The 23,323-nt window shown below is 45.5% G+C and overlaps 1 protein-coding gene across 1 annotated transcript in view; it reads left to right on the plus strand.

Annotated features, from left to right (window-relative positions):
- Positions 1 to 23,041, plus strand: part of CDHR3 (cadherin related family member 3) — a gene marked incomplete at both ends in the record, with an annotated part of 58,757 nt that extends 35,716 nt beyond the window's left edge. Inside the window, 11 exons of the mRNA XM_084230616.1 lie at positions 2,687 to 2,858; positions 4,423 to 4,549; positions 5,876 to 5,974; positions 8,021 to 8,247; positions 10,198 to 10,369; positions 11,851 to 12,110; positions 14,178 to 14,359; positions 16,450 to 16,463; positions 19,165 to 19,196; positions 21,238 to 21,286; positions 22,737 to 23,041. Coding sequence (XP_084086742.1) covers positions 2,687 to 2,858; positions 4,423 to 4,549; positions 5,876 to 5,974; positions 8,021 to 8,247; positions 10,198 to 10,369; positions 11,851 to 12,110; positions 14,178 to 14,359; positions 16,450 to 16,463; positions 19,165 to 19,196; positions 21,238 to 21,286; positions 22,737 to 23,041 — 1,639 coding nt within the window. The remainder of the gene's footprint in view (positions 1 to 2,686; positions 2,859 to 4,422; positions 4,550 to 5,875; positions 5,975 to 8,020; positions 8,248 to 10,197; positions 10,370 to 11,850; positions 12,111 to 14,177; positions 14,360 to 16,449; positions 16,464 to 19,164; positions 19,197 to 21,237; positions 21,287 to 22,736) is intronic.
- Positions 23,042 to 23,323: the final 282 nt, after the last annotated feature.

Genomic DNA, 23,323 nt, shown 5'->3' on the forward strand with positions numbered 1-23,323 from the left:
GGAGAGGCTGGGGGAGTCATAAGACCATGATACCAGACTGGCCAGAGTAAAGAAAAGAGGGATGAAGAGGATGGAAATAATCTAGCCTATCATTTAGTCTACATAAATTTTCCTAGGGCACTGGAGCCAAAGTCAACTGTCACAGAACAGGAGTGGGTCTGCCTTAGTATCTGCCACACCCAGTCATTTGCATTTAGCCTCATGGCTTCACAGTAGTGGGTTTCAGTACGACAGTGATGGAGCACAGCAGCTGGGTCTATGTCAGTTATGTCCCCATGACTGAAAGACTTCCAGGCACATACTCGTGGCAGCCACAATACATATTTATAAGAAATTCTGCCCAAGTTAAGCATCACACTATGAAGCAATCTACAGCCTCTGCAGCACGAGTTCGATCCCCGGCCAGCCAGGGAGAACCCCACATGGCGAGGCAAACCTCTCCTGTCTCACCCACTGCTCCCCTCAGCAGTGTGTTTCAGTCACTCTGCCTGTTTTGATCCCCACTCTGTCTCTGGTGGGTCCTCTCACCCCCAGCATCTCTGGCCTGTGCCCCAGCTCTTATATGCATAAATAAATAAATCTTTAAAATAAAATAAAATCATTAAAAACACTAAAAAAAGAAAAAGAAATTAATTCTGCCCAAGGCAAACATTATTGTGGTAGGTAGCAAAAACAAAACAAAATAACCCACAAAACACCAGTTGCAAGTTTTTCTCTGCCTGTGTGCACACCCTTTTGCAGTGTGATTTTGCTATTCCTCCTATCAAGAGATGGAATGCTCCTTCCACTCCTTGAATCTGAACCTGACCTTGTAAATGACATTGGCCATTGGAACATTCACAAACATGGCACAGCAAAGGCTTAAGAGGTGTGTGTGCATTGGGACTTGGCCTTCTTTTGCTGCTTTTGGAAATCTGAGATCACCATGTGAAGAGCCTGGACTAGTCTTTGTAGCGATTTGGAGGATGAGAAACAACGTGAGGCAGAGATGAACATCTTCCCACCAGATTTGTGAGCAAGATCATCCTACACCACCCACCCCCAGACTGGCTGCCAATATCATCTAAGACCATCAGGTTGGACAAGAATCAAAAGAATTCAAGGATAGGCCTCCCCAGTGGCGCAGTGGGTTGAGTGCAGTGCTATGAAGCTGTCTGCAGCCTCTACAGTGCAGGTTCGATTCCTGGCTAGCCAGGGAGATACCCACATGGCGCCGCAGACCTCTCCTGTATTGCCCGCTACTGCCCTCAGCAGTGTATCTCAGTCAGTCTGCCTGTTCTGTTCCCCACTCTGTCTCTGATGAATCCTCTTACCCCCCACACCTCTGGCCTATACCCCAGTTCTTGTATAAATAAAAATAAATCTTTAAAAAAAAAGAATTAAAGGATAATCCATAATATTATAAGGGATAATAAATATTTATTGTTTTAAGTCATTAAATTTTGGGCCAGTTTGCTATATAGCAAATACTGGCATGATTTTGGTCCATTTTATAGATGGAAAAACTAAAACCTGGAGACATGATAAAGTCACTCAATGATTTGAAGCCCAGAGGTATTAATCATTCTTCCTCAGTCTCCCATGCCAAGTTGGGCTTGACTAGATGGCTCTGAATTTGGGAGCAGTTTTATTCATTTTTGTTACTTTCTTAGAGTCTAGCAAACTAATCTAAGGACCCTTAGATTCAACCCTTAATAAGCTTCTACTGAATGAGTGATATTAAGGTATTAGGAGCACTTTATGACATCAAAACTATCAGGACACACATCAAGAAGTTCCCAATCTTCAGAGCATGAGAGATGGGGAGAGCGGGGTGAGATTTCCCCTGTTCAGATGATAAACAACTACAGGCAGGGGCAGAATTTATATTTCCCTTATATTCTTCTTCACTCCTTTCTCTTATATTCTCCTTCACTCTACCCATTCATTCAACAAATATTTATTGAGCATGCCAAGAGAAAAACAGACAAAAATCCCTGTTCTCGTGAGCTTACATTCTAGAGAAAAAAACAGATGGCAGAGAGGATAACGATGTCTGTGTATTATATTGGAAACTAGGTCATATATTGGAAATGTATACTGAAAAATGGTAAATGCTAAGAATTAAAAATAAAGGGGGAGGAAGTCACAGGCAGGGGTCATTGACATTTTAAATAGGTAGGCAGAGTAGCCTCCTTGAGAGAGTGACTTTATAAGGGACAAAAGAGTGAAAGAGCATGCCATATGGAGATTGGTGGGGAGGTATGATGGCACTGAGGCTCTGGCCTGCTGGGTGACCAAGGAGCACCAGGAGGCCAGGGTGTCGGGGTGGAGTGAAGAAGGAGAGGAGTTAGTAGGATATTGAGGCTGGCAAGGGCCAGGGGGTGGGTTGACGGCACATCACGAAGGGTCCTGGAGATCAAAGTGAGAACATTGAGTGAAGTAAGGAGCCGATTGGGACTTAGGAGCAGAGGAGTGACATGATCTGACAACACTTTTAACAAGATCCCTCTGGCTGCTGCTGTGTTAAGAATAGCCTGACAGGAGGCAAGTGCAGAGCAGGGACTCCAGTTAGGGGGTTACTGCAATAATCTGGGATTTGCTTTGAATTGAAATGAAAGCAGAGGTGTCTAGCTGAAGGCCTGTATTAGAAGGAACACTCCATCACCATTTGTTGGGCAAAATATTGAATCATGTCTCTCGCCAGCATTACAGTCCCCGAAAGAGCAGCCAAGGGGAAGATACTTCTGGAACTGTACAAGTTCTGCTTTGATAATGACAGTGAAGCACCAAACAACCAATTCAACTTCACCATGCCATCTGGAGTGGGGAGCGGCGGCAGATTTTTACAGGATCCAGCTGGCTCTGGGAAAATTGTGGTCAGTTAATGGTCATTGCATCATTGAAAGGGCATGGGGGGAAGCTGGTCTAACATGCATGGTGCTTTTGCTGCCCCATAGAGAGAGATTTCCAAGGTAACTCCTTCTCAGAGTGACTATAACTGCCCAACTTAATAGTCACTCTGTTTTCCCCATTTGCTCTTTATTTTACCCAAGTTCTGGGAATGATTTATTAAGCATAGTTGTGCCTGGGGTGCTAAGGATGAGATTCTTTCTTGCATAGCTCACAGTTGCATGCCTGTTTCTCCTGCCTCAACAGTCAAGTTAGTGACTTTGGGGTTCAGCACTTTCATTTAATGGAGTGTACATTCCTGACCCATTGAAGTGGGAAGAAGCAGGGCCAAGGCTACTGATGTGTCTTGCAAAATTGAGCGCTATAGAACCCCTGGAGACCCAGGGAGAAAGAAAATTAGGATGTGTTGGTAGCTCCTGTCAACAACTGCTTTTCAATTCTCCAAAAGCAGAATTGAAAGAAGGATGGGCATAAAAGGCAAATCTCACAGTGGTGTGAGAGCTTAACCTATTACTTTCCACTGGAGGCTAGTAGAAAAGGAGAGAAAAAATGGAAGGGCAGGAAAGGTGGGTGGGGTTTTTTGGGGGGGACAGGGTCTTTGCAGCCGAGCTAAAGCCTCAGGGAGGAGAGCACGCAACCTGCCAGGCATCCTCTTACCCCACCTCCTTTTCTACCTCCTCTCTCAAGCCCAAGAAAGTCTTACCAATTTTATTCATGGTGTCAACTAAAAATTAATTTCTATTTTTTTCTGTTTAGGAGATGATACATGTTCACTGTGGGAAGCATATAAAAGTATTACCATTCAGCAAAAGTAACATTTTGATATAGCTCCTTGTCTTTTTCTCATGCATATATTTTGTGTATATTCCATACAAATATGAGTTAGCATTTTATTTTTTTAAAGAATTATTCCTTTTAAGATTTTTATTTTTATTTTATTTATTTTGCATAGAAGGATGGGGGTGTAGGCCAGAGGTGGGAGTTGATGAGAGGATTCACCAGAGACAAAGTGGGGAGCAGAACAGACATATTTACTGAAATACACTGCTAAGGGGAGCAGCGGGCTAGAGAGGTCTACTGCACCTTATGTGGGTTAGCTCCCTGGCCAGGGATCAAACTCAGGCCATCGAGGTGGGCCTACGAGTGCATGCACTGATATTTAACCCCAAAGCCACCAGGGAAGCCCCGGAGTTATTATTTTAAATGATGGAAGTATCCATGCATATAGGATTCTATATGGAGCTTCTCTTCAACTAACATAAGTTATGAGCCAATGCTGTTAGCAGTACTGCTCAATGAACAACTCTGTACACAGATTCTCTCTCCTGGTAAATTCTTTCAAATGCATTCTTTAGCGGTGAGCAAAGGTATATATGTAACTTTTTAAAGTTCCTCTTATATATGGGCAAATGCTTTCCAGAAAGGGTTTGTCAAGTTTCATATCCACTAAGAGTATATGAAAATATCTTTCTCAGTTCAATAAAAAGGATTATTTATTCTGTGTAATCTGATATTTCTGTTTTAATTTAGTTGATTGGTGATCTAGATTATGAAAATCCAAGTAATCTAGCAGTCGGCAATAAATACACCGTGATAATCCAGGTGCAGGATGTTGCTCCTCCATACTACAGAAGCAAGTATCGTTTTGCTTTATTTCGTGAGGCATCTTCCTTGATTGAGTAGTGGCCATTAAAGTGCACTAGGCAATAGCAGGAAATGGTTAGGTGTTTGTGTTTAAAGGAGACTTAAAAAAAAAAAACACCTGAGAATTAGCCAGACTCCTGTCATGCACCACACATGTTTAATCAGTCTCGAAATCCTTTCTTCTGTGTCACCTCTGACAATCTCAGGCTCTGCTGCCTCATCCCTCCCTACACTCTTCCCACTAGTGCTGCTCTAGAGCAGGGCTTCCTCTTTCTTAGCTGAATTACAGCACTGAATCTTTTAAGGTGTCACTTGTTTTAGTCTTACTCCTTTCCAACACATCCTCCATATTCCTATCAGTGACTTTTAGGAAATGCAAATGCCATCCTATTGTTTCCTTGTTAAAGCCCTTGAGTGTCTCCCTGTCAAGTTCAAGTTCAGACTCTGACTTGGCACACAGGACTTTCAACTTCTGGCCCCTGCCATACTCTCTCACTTCCTCTCTCATTACTTGCCTCTAAACACTCCCCCCCACACACATTTTTTTCCAGCTAGGCCAAACAGCTTGCAGTTTTCCTGAATGTGTCATGCAGTTTTATACTTTGGTATCCTTGCATATTCCTACAACCCCAGCCCCTGGCCCTATTTGTCTAGCTCTAATTACCCTTTGAAAGCTTGGCTTGTATTTCCTCCAGTTTCTGTAGTTAGTGACTTGTACGTGGGTTCTTATAGGGGCAGGAAGGGACACAGGGCAGGTTTTCTATGATCCCAGCACACAGGGTAAAGGAGGAGTCAGAGTGCTGGAGCTCTCGGTGGCTTTTCAGGCTTTTATTGGGATTTACCAGGTATACAGCAGGCAGGGGTGCTGGTGGGCTGAGAGGCTGGCAGGCCTCCCAGCCCCCAGCAAGTATTCACTCTGTCTGGGCTCTCTGGTGATCTCTGCTTCTCTGCTCTCCTGCTTCTCTGCTTCTGCTGGCGTACCCGTGATGCCGCCCTTAAAAAGCCCAGTCTTAGCCCAGGTGAATCCCATCTACATATGCCCACGTACCCCATCTACAGGTGCCTGCCATCAGGCATGCATTCGGGACCACAGGGTTCTGTCATCTATCTGTCATCTAATGGCGGGAGGGCAGAAAAACCTGATACTTTTTACTTTACCCTACAGTTCCTCAAAAGGCGACTGCCCTAAGCCTCTTGAAGGCAGGACCCAGGAGGTCATATTCACCTGTATCCCTGTTCTGCACAGAGCGTGATGCACAGAAGATACTTAAAACATGTTGATTAAATGAATGGTGAGAATAGAACATGGTGATTTAATTTTTTCTATTTCTATTTTTAGATAACATCTACGTTTATATCATAACAAGCCCAGAAAATGAGTTTCCTCTTGTCTTTGATAGGCCATCCTATGTATTTGAAGTGTCCGAATTAAGCCCAGGTAAGCAACAGACTAGACGCAGCCCTGGGTAGGCTCGTTCATCCAGATGCTTGTTGGGCAGAGGAGGGGCGCTGGCTTCGAGAGGCCCCGAGTGGTGTTGTGCACAGCGATTCACAGCTGATTCACGTTTATTGCATCTCGTATTTCTTTTCAAATTGCCCTCACTGCTGAGAAGCCCTTCAGGTGAAACCTAGATTTTGAAAACTGTTGATTAAATTGCAGTTCTCTGAACCCCCTAATTGCTTCCTCATCTCTGTGGCTGATGCCGCTAATCCTCCCTTTGTGTAGCCCAAGTTTTCCCTTGGCCTCCACTATGATTTTTATTCAGTCACTCAAAGAATTGAAATTTAAAAATAGAGGAAAGGTTTCCCATTTCTAGATTGCCTTCATTTAAAAACAAAATAAAGACATTTTCTCTCTCCCTGAAGAGGATTCACTGGAGGCCTCTTTTTCGCCTTTGTCACACCTTGATATCTGCAGCTCTCCCCCCATTAAAGTCTCCACTTCCAGCTGCAGTTTCTCCCCATCTCTCCCAAATGGAAGGTGGTAATTTAACTTTAGGATAGTCAGATTTCATCACTCCTTTTAAGCCTTTTATCATGCATACTTCTCTTTTTAATAAACCCAAAATAAAACACTCCCTCTAAAGCTATGTCCTCTCCATCTATTGTCTCTCTTTAGGATGAGCTCCTGACATTAAGTTTTTAAACAAAGGGCCTCCCCGGTGGCACAAGGGGTTAAGACTTCAACCTATGAAGCTAGCCACAGACACTGCAGCACAAGTTCGATCCCCAGCCAGGGAGGTATCCACATGGCACAGCAGACCTCTCCTTTCTCACCCGCTGCTCCCCTCAGCAGTGTATTTCAGTCAATCTGCCTGTTCTGTTCTTTATTCTCTGGTGAATCCTCTCACCGCCGCCGCCCCCACCCCCCACAACTCTGGCCTGTACCCAGTTCTTGTATATATAAATAAGTAAATCTTTAAAAAAAGATGTTTTAAACAAAACCCAAAGATAGGATCCAGAAAAAATGCTTTTATTGCCTTGTATCTTACTGAGTGAATAACAAATGCAACAGTAATAGCTTTGTATGCATTCACAGATCTGACTACAATTATTGATCCCAAACTTTGGGTCAAGCACTTAGTGCTGGGCCTATGTAGTTGGCTAAGAAAGTGTAATTTATGAGGAAGAAGTTCTACAAAACAAGTAATCCTGAACTCTAGCAGCCCCTTCAATGAGATTTGTAAAATAAGCAAAATGAAATTATATTTAAAAACGTATGCTCTGGGCCTCCCCTGTGGCGCAGTGGTTGAGCGCTGGGTTGCGAAGCTGCCCGGCCTCTGCAGCGCCAGTTCGATTCCCGGCTGCTCCCCGGCCACCGGAGGAGGGTCCCACATGGTGCGCAGACCTCTCCTGCCGCCCGCTGCTCCCCTCAGCAGTGTACTTCGTTCCTTCTGCCTGCTCTGCTCCCCGCTCTGGTGAATTCTCTCACCCTCCCGCGCTTCTGACTGTACCCAGTGCATGTATAAACAAAAACAAAACAAACAAACAAATAAATAAATAAATAACATGCCTCTATAAAAAAAAAATTAAAAAAAAAAAAAAAACGTATGCTCTGTAGACTTCAGTTACTAAACTCTTTAAATTTTTTTCATTCTATTTTTAAGAGCAACTCATGCTTATTATAGAAAATTTGAAAAATACAAGACTTTTAGACAACACTGCTATAAAAGGATGTAAGTGTGAAGATGTTCTTTGCAGTGTTATTTACGATGGCGTAACAATTACAGTGCTTGAGAAGTCTGTAGAAAAACTTGAATTGTCTTACCCCTCCCAGTACTGCTTGGCTCACAGGGCCAGTTACCTAGTAGCTGCTCATTAGTATAATTGGAACTTAATAGAATTGAAGATATAAAACATACTGAGTTTGAATAGCAAAGAGGCCTCCAAAAACTTTTCTGCCCATGGCAGTGAGAATGTCTGTTCCTGGGCCCTCCACTCACCCCCTAACGCAGGCCTAATCTCGGGTACTTTTTCCTTCCAGCTAGAACCCAGATTGGACGGGTGCAAGCGACTGATAAAGACTTCCCCCAGAGCAGCGTTGTGTACTCCATCTCCACTGGAGGGGCCAACCACCAGTACCCAAACATGTTTTGGATTAATCCCCAAACGGGAGAGCTCCAGCTGGTGACTAATGTGGATTATGAGACGACCCCCATCTATGTTCTCAGAATCCAGGCCACCAACAGTGACGACACAACTTTAGTCAATGTGAGTGTGGCTATTTGGTACATGCACACCAACTTGACTGGTTCACTCAGGGACTCCCTAAGACCCCTTCAGGTGTGCCTATAGCAAATAAGTGTCTTAACAGGGCACATTCTGCAGAAGTGACAGTAATAGCCAGTGGTGGCCAGGACAACACAATTGGACACATATTGTGGTATCTAGGAGATCAAGATCGATATCTGTAGGCCCAAGTTTGTGTGTGACAGGGAGAATACTGAGCTTGACGGCTAGATGCTGGAATATAGCTACTCTGTGGAACAAACTTCCTCCTGTTTGTGGGCTGGTGCTGAGACGCATGTTGCCCAGATTGGAGCATGACTTCATAGTAATGTATGTCTCCCCCCAAGAGTAGTTCTGTCATCTTCCTACCCTACCCCATCCATACCCACCAGATCGGGGAGAGCTTTACATGTTGTGACCTGCCAAGACTATACAGCTTTTCCACCTTTGATGTCCAACTCCAAATGCAGATCTGGAGTCAGCAGGTCTGAGTAGGACCTGAGGTTCTGCCTTTCTAACACTTGCAAATGGTGCCAGGCAGCTGGACCCTGGCCACATTGGGAGTAGCAAGGGTTTAACAGGCCTGTGTTATCAGTAGGTAAGATTATCTGAGGGCAATCGGATGGCCACAAAGATGGAACTATTTCTTGGTCTTTCCCATTGAAAAGTGGAAAAGGATGAAGGCAAAATGAACTCAGCTAGTGACAGGCAGCCTGTGTGATCTAGAGAATGACTGCTTCAGAGTCAGGAGACAGAGTTCATTTCTCAACTTTGATCCCAATTTTCCAAGGGGGGTCTGAGCAAGGCTTATCTGTGTGTCCCAGTTTCTCTCTCTGAAATGGAGAGTCACCTGATTTCCCAATGCCTGAATAGTCCAGTCCCTCTGATGACTCGCTTTGAATTAACAGGACCATGTTTTAATGATGTGTGAGGCTTGGCATTGCTAGCTGAGGAGAAGATGTGCTAAGTTGGAGATAATTGTAGTATTTGTTAGGCTGGGTTTTTGAGGAAAATGAATGGACTCCACTTTGGGAGCTAACTAGAATGAACATTTCAATTTATTCCTGGCTCAGAAATAGCTGAAATCCCTAAATTTCAAAGGTAGGATGAATATGACTCAAAATTTATAAGCTTTTTAGAAGGGTGATGAATCCATAAGTCCCTTTCAAAGCTGGCATTCTCTGATTCTGTGCTGGCAGGCATCCCAGTCCATATTCTGATTCACCAGGCATAAAAGACAAACAATGAAAAAGAATAGGCTGACCCCTGCTTGTGGCAGGTTAGCACCACCAGCTTAGTGTCATGCTAATAGCCCAGATTATAGATGAGATCCTGCTTAGATAGGTAGACTCATTCTGTCCTGGGGGTTCTCAGCCCTGGCTGCATACTAGTCAGTTGTGGAACATTAAAAAAAAAGTGCCTGGACCCCACCCTTCAGAGTGTCAATTCATTTGGTCAGGGATGAGCCAACAGGAATGGAGCCAGAACTGAGAGTTATCGGTCAATATTCCAGAGTGAAAGACAGAATTTCCAATTCACAAGGGCAGTCAGCAGGGAAATTCAGGGGATCACAGTAAATCCATAATCATTACTGGAAAAACAACTTTGCATCATATGGTGACAAGTCCATATGTCTGGGTGCATGTGAATGTTTATTATGGATGTGTGTTATTAGCATAGGAGTTGGAGGACAGAGTCAGAGTTCAAATCTTAGCCTGCAACTCACTAGCTGATTTGCCTTAGATTAATTCCCTAATCCCTCTGCCCTCAGTTTCCTGTTATGTAAATGGGCATAGTCATCCTATCTCTCTCAGGTGAGGTTAAATGAACCAGTGCACAAAAAGCCCAGAGCCTATGCCTGGCACACAGTAAGCACTAACTGTTGAGAACGTGCAGTTAGCTATGAAGAATGACCACTTTCTTGCTGCCTAGGTGACTGTGAAGATCCTTGGAATAAATGACGAAAAGCCAATTTGTACCCCACACTCTTCTTTCCTGACCATCCCAGTGGATCTGAAAGTTGGCACAAATATTCGTAATTTCAAGTTGACATGTACAGACCTTGATTCCAGTCCCAGGTCTTTTCGTTACTCCATTGGCCCAGGTACAGTACTTGATGTCAACAGTCCTGACCCTGCTCTTGCGTTGTCAGAGGCTTTAGCAGATGAGAGAATAAAGTGGGGGCTGTGCCCCTGATGTGGGCACAGTGTGTTCAGGCAGGGGTGCTTTGGATGAAGAAAGGAAGGGTAAGGAATCTAGCAGTCTCGGGGTCTCCAGCTTCTGCTTTTGACCTCCCCCTCTCACCTAATTCTTTCCAGACTCCCATACAAGCTGTCCAGAGGCCCAAGGAAGGGTGAATCCCAGGGATATAACACCCCTTCCCAAATTCCCTGATCCATTAATATAATTCATAAATGTTATTAATTTATTTTTAATATTTTTAAAATCCAACTCCTCAACCACCTCTTTTCCTGTAAGCTTGTCATGGGGAGAGCCCTCTTTCTAGATAAAAATGGATTAAATAGATTAAATGAATTTTGAAATGTGTCCTTAGGAATTCTCTGCTCCATTCATTTTCTCTCTTTAAAAATATACCATTGTGGGGAGGGGAGCACCCCTAAATGGAAATTAGACCAAAATAGCTCATCTAATGAAGTGCTGGGGCCAGAGATTTAAACCCAAACAAGCAAAGCAATTCTACGTGAAAAGTAAAAATCCATCTCGACCGCCTGCTGCGCCCTGGCGGAGCAAGAACTCGAACAGTAGGAAGCCTCTCGAGCAGGCAGTGTCACAAAACCCAGGGGCAGAGACTGCAGTTGCCAAAGATGGAAATAATCCATACTGAGAACCCTCAGGCTTTTATGGAGCACTTGGCTGCTAAGGGAGTAAAAATTGCATCATCTCCTGCTCCATTTACTGGTTTTCAGGCGGTAATGAGTCTGGAGCCACCGGAGGAATGAGCAGGAGCTGCTTGGGAGGGCTGCCACTCTGCCCTGGGTCCCCAAAGCTGTAAGCCTTAAACCCCAATAGGCTGTGGAGGAGGGGAATGAATTCAGGCGGACCTGATACTGCAATCCCTGCAAAGCCGGGAGACAACTACCTTTGGGAAGCTTCAAGGACATCTGTAACAAGCATGACCAGACAGCTGCCATGGAACGCATGGAGTGAACATGGCCTGTGATTAGAAATGTGGCCTGCTCTACCCACTTGCTGCCTACTCATTGGTCTGAGTGTGAATTACTTTACTGCCAAATAAATGCTAGATGATAAGCACTGGCTAGAGAGGCTACTCCAGGATTATTAAATCTCTCTGCCCGATGTTCAGCAAGATGAAATCTACTCTCCTGGGACAGACGTGCCGTAGTCTTTTTCTGCCCTCATTCTCATTTGCAGTCACACTAGTTGGGAGCAAGCATTTCTTTGTTCTAATGAAAGTTCAGGCTGATAGCCTATCACTGATCCTACCCTGGTGCATCAGAAAAACTGTCTACACCTGAGGTGTGGACATTTGAGGATAAGACTGCATGTGGCATTCTTCTATGTGTCTCATTGTCTTTTTCTTCTTTTTCCCAAAATCCTACTTAGGCAATATCAACAGTCATTTCACCTTTTCTCCCAGTGCTGGGTCCAACGTCACACGCCTGTTCCTTGCGACTCGATTTGACTATACTGGTGGGCTTGATAAGATCTGGGACTACAAACTACTTGTCTACATAACTGATGACAACTTGCTGTCAGGCAGGAAGAAAGCTGAGGCTCTTGTTGAAACTGGAACAGTGACACTGAGTATTAGTGTCATTCCTCATCTTACCACGATTGTCACCACTACCCCCAGGGCCCCCAGGGTAAGGGCTTAGACCTGGACTTCCCAGCTATATTCCTTATCATTTATATTGATGGGGCCCTTTGACTTAAGAGAGATGTGGAATGGACTGAAAAAGTTGAGATATTAGAATGTTGCTAAAAAGCCAACGATGGATTGGGTTCAAGTCATCCCTTGGTGGTAGATAAAGATCTGGGGGGAGATTTTGGATTTGTAGAACCATTAACTTTTCCTATTCTAAACAAGCATATGCATTTATGCAGGGACTTGTGATAGATCAGATTTGGCCATCCATGGTGTTTGTGACATAGGAACCAGTTTTCATGTGACTATTTGCTACCTTCACCCCCCACCCCTTCTCAGCTTGCTCTTATGAGCCAGTGCAAGTCAATGCCCATGAAGGCAGGTGGCTGTCAAGTGCTCTTCTCCACTCTTTTGAAGAGTCACCATGTACTGATCTGTATGCCCCACCTTCACTCTAAAAATTCTTCCAGATGCTGATTTAATACTAAATATGCCAGTCACTTTGATGAACAATCCCTGAGTGATACTCTCATGGAGCATATAGTGTAGACCAGGAGTTCTCAAAATGTGATCCCCAGACCAGCAGCATCAGCATCACTTGTATTAGAAATACAAGTTTATGGATTCGCCTGAGAATATTAAAATTATTCATCACCCAATATGATTGTCATCACAACTACTGGGGATGGATGTTGAAACCTAAATTCCCAGCCACATTCCCAGCCCTACCAGATCAAAGTCTGGGGGGGGGGGGGCTCCAGCCAACTGCATTTTTTTTAATTTATACAAGAGCTGGAGTATAGGCCAGAGGCATGGGAGGATTCACCAGAGACATAGCAGGGAGCAGAACAGGCAGACGGACTGAAAGCACTGCTGAGGGGAGCAGTGGGCAAGGTCTTCCACGCCATGTGGGTATCTCCCTGGCGAGCCGAGAATCGAACCTGTGCTGCAGAGGCTATGGACAGCTCCACAGTGCAGCGCTCAACCCACTGTGCCACTGGGGAGGCCCCCAACTGCATTTTTGATAAGCCTTCCAAGGGATTCTTACGTGCTATAGTTTGAGAGCCATCCCTCGAGAGGGGGAGACAGATGACAAACAATAGTGCAAATTAATAAAATAACTACAGATTATAGCTGATGGTAGGAAGAAAATAAGCAAGTGCTATAATAAAATCAGTGTGGCAAAAAAAGGGAAATTCTTGAAATCTGACCACAAGATTTCCTCCTCTACCTGATTTGTCCTCTTTCCTCCTAATAGCTGTCACATCCTTGATCAGCAGCCCCTGCTTGCAGTGTGCTAGAGGAAAAGTAATCAGACCCTTTGAATGCTATCTGTGACAGGTGGTCAAATTCTGTTTCTCAGAGTCTGACCCAGAGCTGGTTAGTGTTCATCTCCCCTGCGCTTGAGATAGCATTACCGCGATGAGTGAAGGCATAAGGGAATTTTAGGGCTTCTGGTTACAGTGTCAACAAGCAGATTCCCCTGCCTAAGGAAATGCCACTTTTCTGGGGCTGACAACATGACCCAGTTGTGACATCTCCAGTCCCGAAATCTCCATGACTTGTTTATCTGTCTCCCACTCCAGTAAGCAGATGCTGAACTTGCGATTTTGCTGTGATAGCAGCCCACTCATCTGGCAGTGCAGCTTGTAGTGAGTGAACACTGAAAAGCCTACAAAGTGTTAAAAAAAAAAAAAAAAAAACTTTCTAAGGCTCATGCCTTGCCAGTGAGAGACAATGGCTATATTAGTCTCTAGGTTATGCCACTATTTTACGGAGGAAAAAAGCCAGTGGAATTTTTAGCTTTGGGGAGGGGGAAGAAAGACAGAGAATGAAATTGGGCCTGTTGTTGTGTTTCCATTTCTTAAATTTCCTGGGTTTTGACTGAATGGGTGTATGGAAAGACTATAAATAAGGTGACGGGTTGAAGCAGCAAGAATACAAGCAAGCAGATGTCCAATTTGTAGAGCAAGAACAAAGAGCAACAAAGAACCCAATACCAGGGAACACTGAATGTTAAAATGCCCCCCCCCCCATTCTCATCCACCCCTCTCTCTTGTTCAAGCCCAGGATCACCTACCAGATCTTGAAGGAAAATGTTTATTCTCCATCGGCCTGGTATGTGCCTTTTACCATCACATTGGGCTCCATATTGCTTCTGGGTCTCCTGGTGTTCCTGATCATCCTATTGGCCAAAGCCATCCACAGACACTGCCCCTGCAAGCCTGGGAAGCACAAGAAACCTCTGTAAGTGCCAGTGGGCTGTGCCCTTTCCACCATTTCCTTGAGTTCACTGTTTCTGGTGAGGTCAAAGAAGGAAAGGTAGAGAATTGGGATTTTTCTATGGGGTGGACAAGGTGCCAGGAGAGGGAAGAGAATGAGATCTTGGGGACGGAGTCCCAGTTTCCCTTGGTCCCTCTGTGCAGGCTTCAGCCCCTGCTGGGCCAGCAACCTGATCCTTTGGCTTCCCCTGCTACCTACTCTGCCCTGGGGCTGCTCTCAGTAAAGTGGGGCTTCAACCCTTTGGTGGCCTGGCCCTGGATAAAACCTTCAGGACAGCCTGGTTTTGAGTACCGATTGAATATGTTATGCTCTTATTGTGCAATATTTATAAAGAAAGGGATGGAATTAGAGGAAGCACAAAAAAACTGATAAGGGAATTAAGCTTTTGGCTCTAGTGTCTCAGTTGGGCTTTTGTGTGACTAAATAATCTATTCTTTTGCATGTGGCCCCATCTCTCACTCTCAAGGGCTGTAAACACAGGTCTATTTCCTCTTCCTCGTATTCTCACCTGCACACTTACAAGCCTCCCACTCGGATGCTCTGCTGAGTGCCTTTCACTTGCAAGGGTGAGGTACTGGAGTCAAGTGAAGAGAGCATTGAATTGGTACAAGCTTCCCCCAGAGCCAAGTTTTCTTGAGTCTCAGTAGCTCTTACAGTGAGAACAGGAGCCTGGGTTTGGCACTTAATGCTGGGGATCAGATCTTGACTACCATTTTCTAGGTGTGCAGCTTTGGGCAAATGACAACCTCTGTGACTCTCTATGTCCTTATCTGGAAACAAAACAATTAAATGAGCAAATGCAAAGAAAGCACTTTTCACTCCTAATATAGAGCAAAGCTTGCTATACTACAGCCATTAAGTTTTTAAATCTTGTTGCATTTCTTTTTTTTCCCTCAACTGAGCCCCTGTGAGCTCAGGGTTCTGGATTCCAAGTTTAGTTCTATACCCAGGTATCTTGAGATGGTGGAACCTGAATTTCAGAATTTCTCAGTGGCAAAAAGAAGGGGTGATAAGGCTTGTATGCTTTTAAAGGTATTTTGAAGCTTACCTAATTCTGTCAGTAATTTAAAATCTATGGTACGAAAGACTGTATATAAGTATTACCATGAAGATGTGCATTCCATTTTGCCATATTTATTGGGGAAGTTCGTTGCTATTGGCAACCTTGACTTCAAGGTAAGAAATCCTTGAGCATCTGTTGAAATTTAAAAAAGGCATTTTTGTTTGGACTACTCACAAATTGATTTGGAAGAAGAAGAAAAAAAAAACTTGGCTCCAAGAGTGATGCTTAAGCTTGTAAAGATGGCGGTTACTCTGTAATGGGATTTGGGAAGAAACTCTTAAAGGAAGTAATCCAATAGACACAACTCCCTTGCAATTTGTGATTAAATTTTAAATATGTACCTTAAACCTGGTTGCTTTAACTTACATTCTAAATACTAAATTTTTTTTAGCATAGTTCACTTTTTAAAAAAAGAAAACTACCTAGCAACTCAGATGCAGATCTGACCTCTCTGGAAAATTAGTTGTACCTTCCATATGGCAGCCAACATTTGTTCAATAGGAAAGAATAAAATTAGAGTTCCAGAATTATAGAGTCCAAGGTCATCATAGGAAGGACCTGAGACTCTGAGTCCAGCTCTTCATAAAACAGGAAATCAGTGTTTAACTGTCGGTCCTCAAAATTTCCTGCCGTGAGCCCAACCTTCTGCTCTGGTGGCTACTGGGGAGACAAATAGGCAGGAACACTGACTGGGAGATCTGACAGCGGTGGTCACACCCCACCCCATGTTGTCATCAAGGGAAATATATTCCCCGGAGTTGAAAAACAAGTTTTCAAACTCATCAAACTCCCAGAACCTCTTCAGTCCCAAGCCAGCGGTGACAGAGCTGCTTCGTGTGGAACAGAGCTGGGTGCCCATCCCTGGCCTTACATTCCGTCACCCCCTGAATCCCAGGTCCCATAGTTGTACAAAGGCCCCATGAGGTCATGTGTGCAGAAAAGCAGAGCACCCTCAGGTTAATTTCTGTCCATCCCTTTTTCTCCCCTACAGGGTGAAGAAAGGAGGTATGTACAATGCCTATTTCCTTTTTTGTTATTTTAATATTTATTTTTTGCTGTTGGTTATTAGTTTGCTTTTGGTTTTGCTTGTTCTGTTGTACTACATGAAAGAGTTACAACAGCACTGGTCTATCTTGGAGGGTTTGTAGCCACATAATCTGCAGATGGGACGAAACAGGTCAGAAGTAGCAGGAAAAGGGGAGGTAGGAGTGCGTGGTGCTGTCGGCCTCATGCATATTTCCTTTCGATCCTGTCTGTCCCTCCCCACAGTTGCCTCTAGCCAGCTCAGTGTAATCACCCACTGGTCTGTTCCCCTCCAAGTGGACAGAGTGAAGACTCCTCTGAGGGTAAAACACAGACAGTATTTCCTTGCTGCTGCACAGGAAGGGTGTGACCCCTCCTGAGGACAGCCAGTGCTTTGCACTGGACAGATGCCTCTCTGAAACAGACAAGTGATGCTTTATGCTCACACTGAAGTTGATTTGATCCTTTTCACAGGTTACTTGGGTCAGGCTCATTTGAAAGGGGGACTGAGTACTGAGCTGGGAGTGCTGAATGATTTCAGGGACACAGGTGAATTGAGCAAGGTCCATCTGAACAACTCCAAGCCAGAGGAGATACCACCGCCCAAACCCAAAAGTTGTTATCTCAAGGAGAATCCAGGTTGTGGGAAGAGACAACACAAAGCATTAGAAAGTACATTTATTTTAAGTGATTGCCTTTTCTAGACATGCCATACACAAGGCACATCTAAGCAGGGTTAGAAAGTTGATGATAATAATTAGCAATCATATCAGATGCAATGATCTTAATAAATAACCACGAAGTACCCCCAAGTCTGGTTACTTTTTTTAAATGGATGCAAAAAAAAAAAAAAAAAAAAAGCCCCACCTTATAAACAACTGTATCAATCTAATCTTCTTTCTTTTTTTTTTTAAAGATTTATTTATTTAGGGCCTCCCCGGTGGCGCAGCGGCTGAGCGCTGGGTTGCGAAGCTGCCGGCAGCCTCTGCAGCGCCGGTTCGATCCCCGGCTGCTCCCCGGCCACCGGAGGAGGGTCCCACATGGCGCGCAGACCTCTCCTGCCGCCCGCTGCTCCCCTCAGCAGTGTACTTCGGTCCTTCTGCCTGCTCTGCTCCCCGCTCTGGCTCTGGTGGATTCTCTCACCCTCCCGTACTTCTGACTGTACCCAGTGCTTATATAAATAAATAAATAAATCTTTAAAAAAAAAAAAAGATTTATTTATTTATACAAGCACTGGGTACAGTCAAAAGTGCAGGAGGGTGAGAGAATTCACCAGAGCCAGAGCCGGGAGCAGAGCAGGCAGAAGGACCGAAGTACACTGCTGAGGGGAGTAGCGGGTGGCAGGAGAGGTTTGCGCGCCATGTGGGACCCGCCTCCGGTAGCCAGGGAGCAGCCGGGGATCGAACCGGCGCTGCAGAGGCTGCGGGCAGCTTCGCAACCCAGCGCTCAACCGCTGCGCCACCGGGGAAGCCCTAATCCAGTGCTCAACCGCTGCGCCACCAGGGAAGGCCCTCCTAGGTGCTGTTCTAACAATAAGCTGGAAAAAGAGTAAAAAATATTTTTCAGCTCTTGTGGCTGTAGGTGTCTAGGGAACCTCAGACTTGGGTGTAGACATGGCCAAGTCCAAGGGCCACAACTCACAACCAATCCCCAAAATGGCACAGAAATGACATTCTGATCACAGATATGAATTTTTTTAATAAAGATTTATTTATTTATGCATATAAGAGTTGGTGTACAGGCCAGAGATGAGGGGGGGGTGAGAGGATTCACCAGAGACAGAGTGGGGAACAGAACGGGCAGACTGACAAACACACTGCTGAGGGGAGCAGCGGGCTTCGCCATGTGGGTTTCTTTCTAGCTGGCCGGGGATTGAACTCATGCTGCAGAGGCTGCAGATTGCTTCATAGTGTGGTGCTTAATCCCTTGCACCACCAGGGAGGCCCACAAAGATATGAATCTCTTAAGGGGGTGGACTCCATGTTCTTAAGAAATATGTGCTTTGCCAAGAAGCCTGACAAGAAGGGCCTGAAGAAGGTGCAGACTAATAATGCTCAGGCCATGTGTGCATGTACTGAGGCTATCAAGCTCCTTGTGAAACCCAACGAGGTCAACGTTAACATTCCAAAGGCGGCAGCTGCAAGCGCAGCCGACTTGCCTACATCACTCCCCCCAAGCTTGGGAAACATGCTCATGCCTACATCACCAAGGACTTCAGGGCCTCCCAGCCAAAGACTGAGGCTCAGGCTGAGGCCCGGAATGCAGCTGCTGTGCAGGTTGCCAAAGGCGCTCGGGGCCCCAAAGGTGCTTAGGCTCCAAGGGTGCCCAGGCCCCACAAGGCTTCAGAGTAGAGAGCCCTGTCTGCCCACGTGAGGGCAGAAGGACTGGTTTGACCCCTGGATAGCTTGCTCAGGGCCCTGGTGTCTTCCTATGCTATTTGCAAAATAAACCTGAAGCAGGACCAAAAACAATTTTTTTTTTAATTTTGTGTATTATGCGTGCGTGTATTTTCCTGAGATGATGGAAATCTGTCCACAGACATGTCTACAGAGAGAAAATTCCTCGTCGTGTTTGCAATACTGAGTTCTAAGCCTATTTAGGAGAAATCCCATTAGAAGGGTAGAATTTTCAGGTCAGTTTAGTATCCAAGAAGCTTAACTTTTCCCTCTTCTATTCCCTGCAGGAATGAAGAATACAAAGAGAGAGGCTGTGGTGGTAAGTGGCTGGTCCTGGGGCACCTGCTTGGGTGGTGGCTGGGGGGAGCTCCATCCCCCTCCCAGGCAAGCCCTGCCATCGCCTCCTGGGGGTGTTTATCATTCAGGGAGATGCTTGTATTTGGCTACTGGAACAGATTGCTGTGTGACGAGCTCCTGATAGAATTTGCTCCCTCCACTGAACATGTCTGCTGATATATTTGCAGAAGAACTGGGTTTCATAAATTTTGAATAGTAGTGTTTATTATCTATACCAGCTCTCCAGGAGAATTGAGTTGGGGGAGAGGAGCTTAAAGACCAGAACTGGTGCCTCATCTTTGATGGGATTTATTTTGTCTTTGCTCTTCCACAACCTTGCAGAAAGGTGATAAAGAGCTCTGCTGGGGTGGGGTTTGGCTTTGCCCGCTTGGCCGTATGCCTTTGGGGACTCCCTTGGTCTCTTTAAGCTTCAGATTCCTCATCTGTAAAATGGGAGGGAGAACTCCTGCCCTGAGATAACAGGTGAGGAAATATGTGGAAATTGTTAAGCCTCGCACAGCGCAAAATGTTACAGCATAGCTGGAGAGGTGCCCCGCATCCTGCTTCCTTTTCCCTTGTACTGAATCTGATCCACTCATGGCAAGCAATTCTCCCTGAGAATAAGACTTTATCATCCAAGACCATACATTTGGGGAATGATATGCACAAGGAGGACAGCCCAGTGCTCTGGGAGCTTTGCTTCGGGCCCATACCTGGCTTCCATAGGTGTACCCCAGATCTACCCATAGAGGTCAGGTACCAGGATGGATACCTCTGTCTTGGAAGAGGAGACCTCTTGTGGTCTTAAGACCTGGTGGTCTTATTGCCTAAGGCAGGTACCTTTGGTGATGCCACTCAGAGACTGCATTAGAAATATGTAATATTGGGCCTTCCTGGTGGCTCAAGGGGTTAAGACACAGCCTATGAAGCTATTCGCAGCCACTGCAGCATGAGTTCAATCCCTGGCCAGGGAGCTTCCCACATGGCGCAGCAGACCTCTCCTGACTCGCTCGCTGCTCCCCTCAGCAGTGTATTTCAGTTAGTCTGCCTGTTCTGTTCCCCACTCTGTCTCTGGTGAATCCCCTCACCCCCATACCTCTGGCTTGTACCCCAGTTCTTATATGTATAAATAAATAAATCTTAAAAAAAGAAATATGTAATATTAAATTAATCCATTAAGTAAATAAATCCCCTGACCTTTAAAAGTGGGGCTGCTGAGCTGATCAAATGGATGAATCCCACAGTCTCCATTTCTTCTCTCTTTAGAGTTGCAGAGCTCTAGGCCAGTGAGTAGGAGATCATTCAGGTGATGAAAACTGGAGGTTGAAAGGCCCACTAAACACCAACACCAGTATCCTCAGAGTGCTAAAAGGAATGCCATTAAAGGAGGGAAGGGGGGTTATCATGGGGGCAGGACAGTTGCATTAGGCAGAGGTCAGTTCCTGCTAGGTGTCACAGAGTGAGGATCAGGAGAAGACAAAGAGCACAGGCCTTAGGAAAGGCAGGCCAGGTCCAGATGCAACATCACCTTGACCTAGGCTGGGGGCACAGCCAGTGCCTGGAGGTGGAGTGTGTGAGTGCCCACTGTGCCAGGCTTCTCACGTCTACCTGCCAGATCCCACTCAGTGAGTTCGATCTTAGCCTGTGAGGCATGGCAGTTCTGCTCTTCCTTCTGTGCTGCTTGGATATCATTCACTCAGGGACCTTCTTACCTCCCGTAGTCTGGATTGAATGTCTTCCCCCCACTCCCACCTGTACCCCCAGAGCATCCTATCCCCAGCCCCCTATAACCCTATCACTATTGAAGGACCTGTTTGTCTGTGGCTCCCACCTGACTGCAAGCTTTGTGCCAGCAGTAACCACACCTCACTCACTGCTGTGTTCCCAGCTTCTAGCACAGTGCCTCTTGAATAAATAAATGTCCAGAAGGCTCTGGATGAAGACCTGGGGCTGTGGGATGAGCAGCCTTGCCTGGAGGAAAGAGTATAGGGTTACACTTGAAGTTATCACTTTCTTCTCTTTAGGAAACAATCCAGATGAGCACGGTCTTTGATGGAGAAGCCATAGACCCAGGTAATTAAGTGGCGGTGCCACCCATAAGGGTGTTTTTCATATTCCATTTTGGGAAAATATAGTCATTAAATCTGCTCTTAACTCAGTTTGCCAATCCGTTTGGTTATGTTGCTTATGTATTTCTTGGCTGAAATACAACTTGAGGTCAGCTCTAAACAGATCAGGTGTGAGTCTTCAGAGGTGTTCCATCTGAAGCCTCTGTCTAGCCTCTCTCCTAAAAGTCATAAATCAATTTTCAGGGAATCGGTGAATTAAAAACCTGTATGTTTTTCTACCTTATTTGGACTCAACCTCTCCCCACCCCCATCCTTCTAGAACATTTCTAATACCATCCTGTTGATAGTGAGAGATACAGAGAAATGGCAAGATTGGCTTCTTTTTTTCCCCCTCGACCCCAGCCGAGAATTTCTTTTTTGTTGGCAAGATGAACATAAGGTAAAGCTGGCCTCCAGAGCTCTCATCACCCCCATGAAATCAGCTCCAAATTTAGCTCCTTTACACACATCCTTCTGCTTACAAAGGCTCAATTATAGACGTGAATAAAGGGAAGGAAACCAAATTCAGGAGGCCAGTGTGTTGGCTCCCTGCCACCCTCACATGCAAAACCGCTTGCTCCTCCTCGGAAGGAGGATGGCTCCTCTCCAGTGAGAGGCTGCTGCTGCTGCTGGAATTAAATTTCCCTCTATTATTAGGTACTTGTTACCATAATGTGCCCACATTAGCATAAGTGCTGGTGGAAGCCTCAGCCGAGAGGCCACTCAGGCAGGATGGGAATGGCAGGAGCAGGGACTCGCCTGAAGCTCAGTCTTCTGGGGAAAAGCTAGAGAGGACTGAGGCCTTAGCTTGCACTTGTGTGTTTGAGAGAAGAAAAAAGGAAGAAATGAGCCAACTGCTCTAATGTGAACAAACACATCAATTAGTGTCTGCTGGCTCCGACGCAGGGAAGATGTTCTCTTGCTTGCATCATCTCAACTAGGGCCAGATTTGTGTGTCTGTGTCGACAAATCTCTGCTAACCTAACATAAATAAAAATAAATTTTTCCCCCTTACTTGGTGAATTCCTTTTTCTAGCAGAGTTTTGGAAGTCTTTTCAAACATATCAGAAAGTAATGGGTGACTTAGGATGGAACCTAATTTATCCAAAGCTCATATGGAGTTCAAGATACACATGGCCTTGTCATCTTATGCTTGAGGAGGCCTGGAGGCTCCTAAACCTTTCTCTCCAGAGACATGCTACTTTGTAGGGCTGGAGGAGCCTTAGAGCTCTTGAAAAGGGCAGACTGGTGAAGATGGTGTTCTTCCCAAGCCTGCTTGTAGCTCAGTGAGTCTCACCTGGCTGCTTCATCTTTCTTGGGGGAGTGGGGAGAAAAGAAGGGGGTTGGTGGAGATGGGAGGAAATAATCTGTTGAATTCTTTCATTTATATAGTCCTTCTATCTTTCTTTCCCTAGTTACTGGGGCACTATATGTATTCAACTCAAAAACTGGAGTCAGGAAGTGGAAAGATCCATTAACCCAGATGCCAAAATGGAAAGCTTCCAGTCCCCAAGGAGCTGCTCCAAGTGAAGCTGTCTCTGGGGAAAGGACCTGGCTACCTAGGAGCCCTGGCTGGGAAGGAGATGGGCTGAGCCGCAAAGCTCAGGCTGAGGATGCAGGCCCCAGCTTCAGGAACCAGGATGACAAGCCAGGCACCCCAAGAAGCAAAAATGCAGCCCTGACAAGCAGGGCCTTTCCCAGACCACACACAGGACAGTAAGTGGTATCTTGTTGCCAGCCCCCCCACCGGTGTAGCAACAGGGAGGGGTCTGGACATTCAAGCAGTGCTGCCTCACACTTAATTCTGTAAGGGACTGGGGTAAGGGAACCAGGGGTGAAACTATGGGCTGAAGGGACTTCGGGACCTAGATCTCAAATGGGATGTTTGACAAACTTTAAAACAAACAGAAAGAGGTTGATTACACAGTTGCCTTTTTCTGAAATGACACAGGAGAAATTTCTCTGTGCTTCTGATCCACTGGATGTGGAACTGTGTTTCTTC

Source organism: Talpa europaea (assembly GCF_964194135.1).
Source record: "Talpa europaea genome assembly, chromosome: 3".
Taxonomy (NCBI): Eukaryota; Metazoa; Chordata; class Mammalia; order Eulipotyphla; family Talpidae; genus Talpa; species Talpa europaea.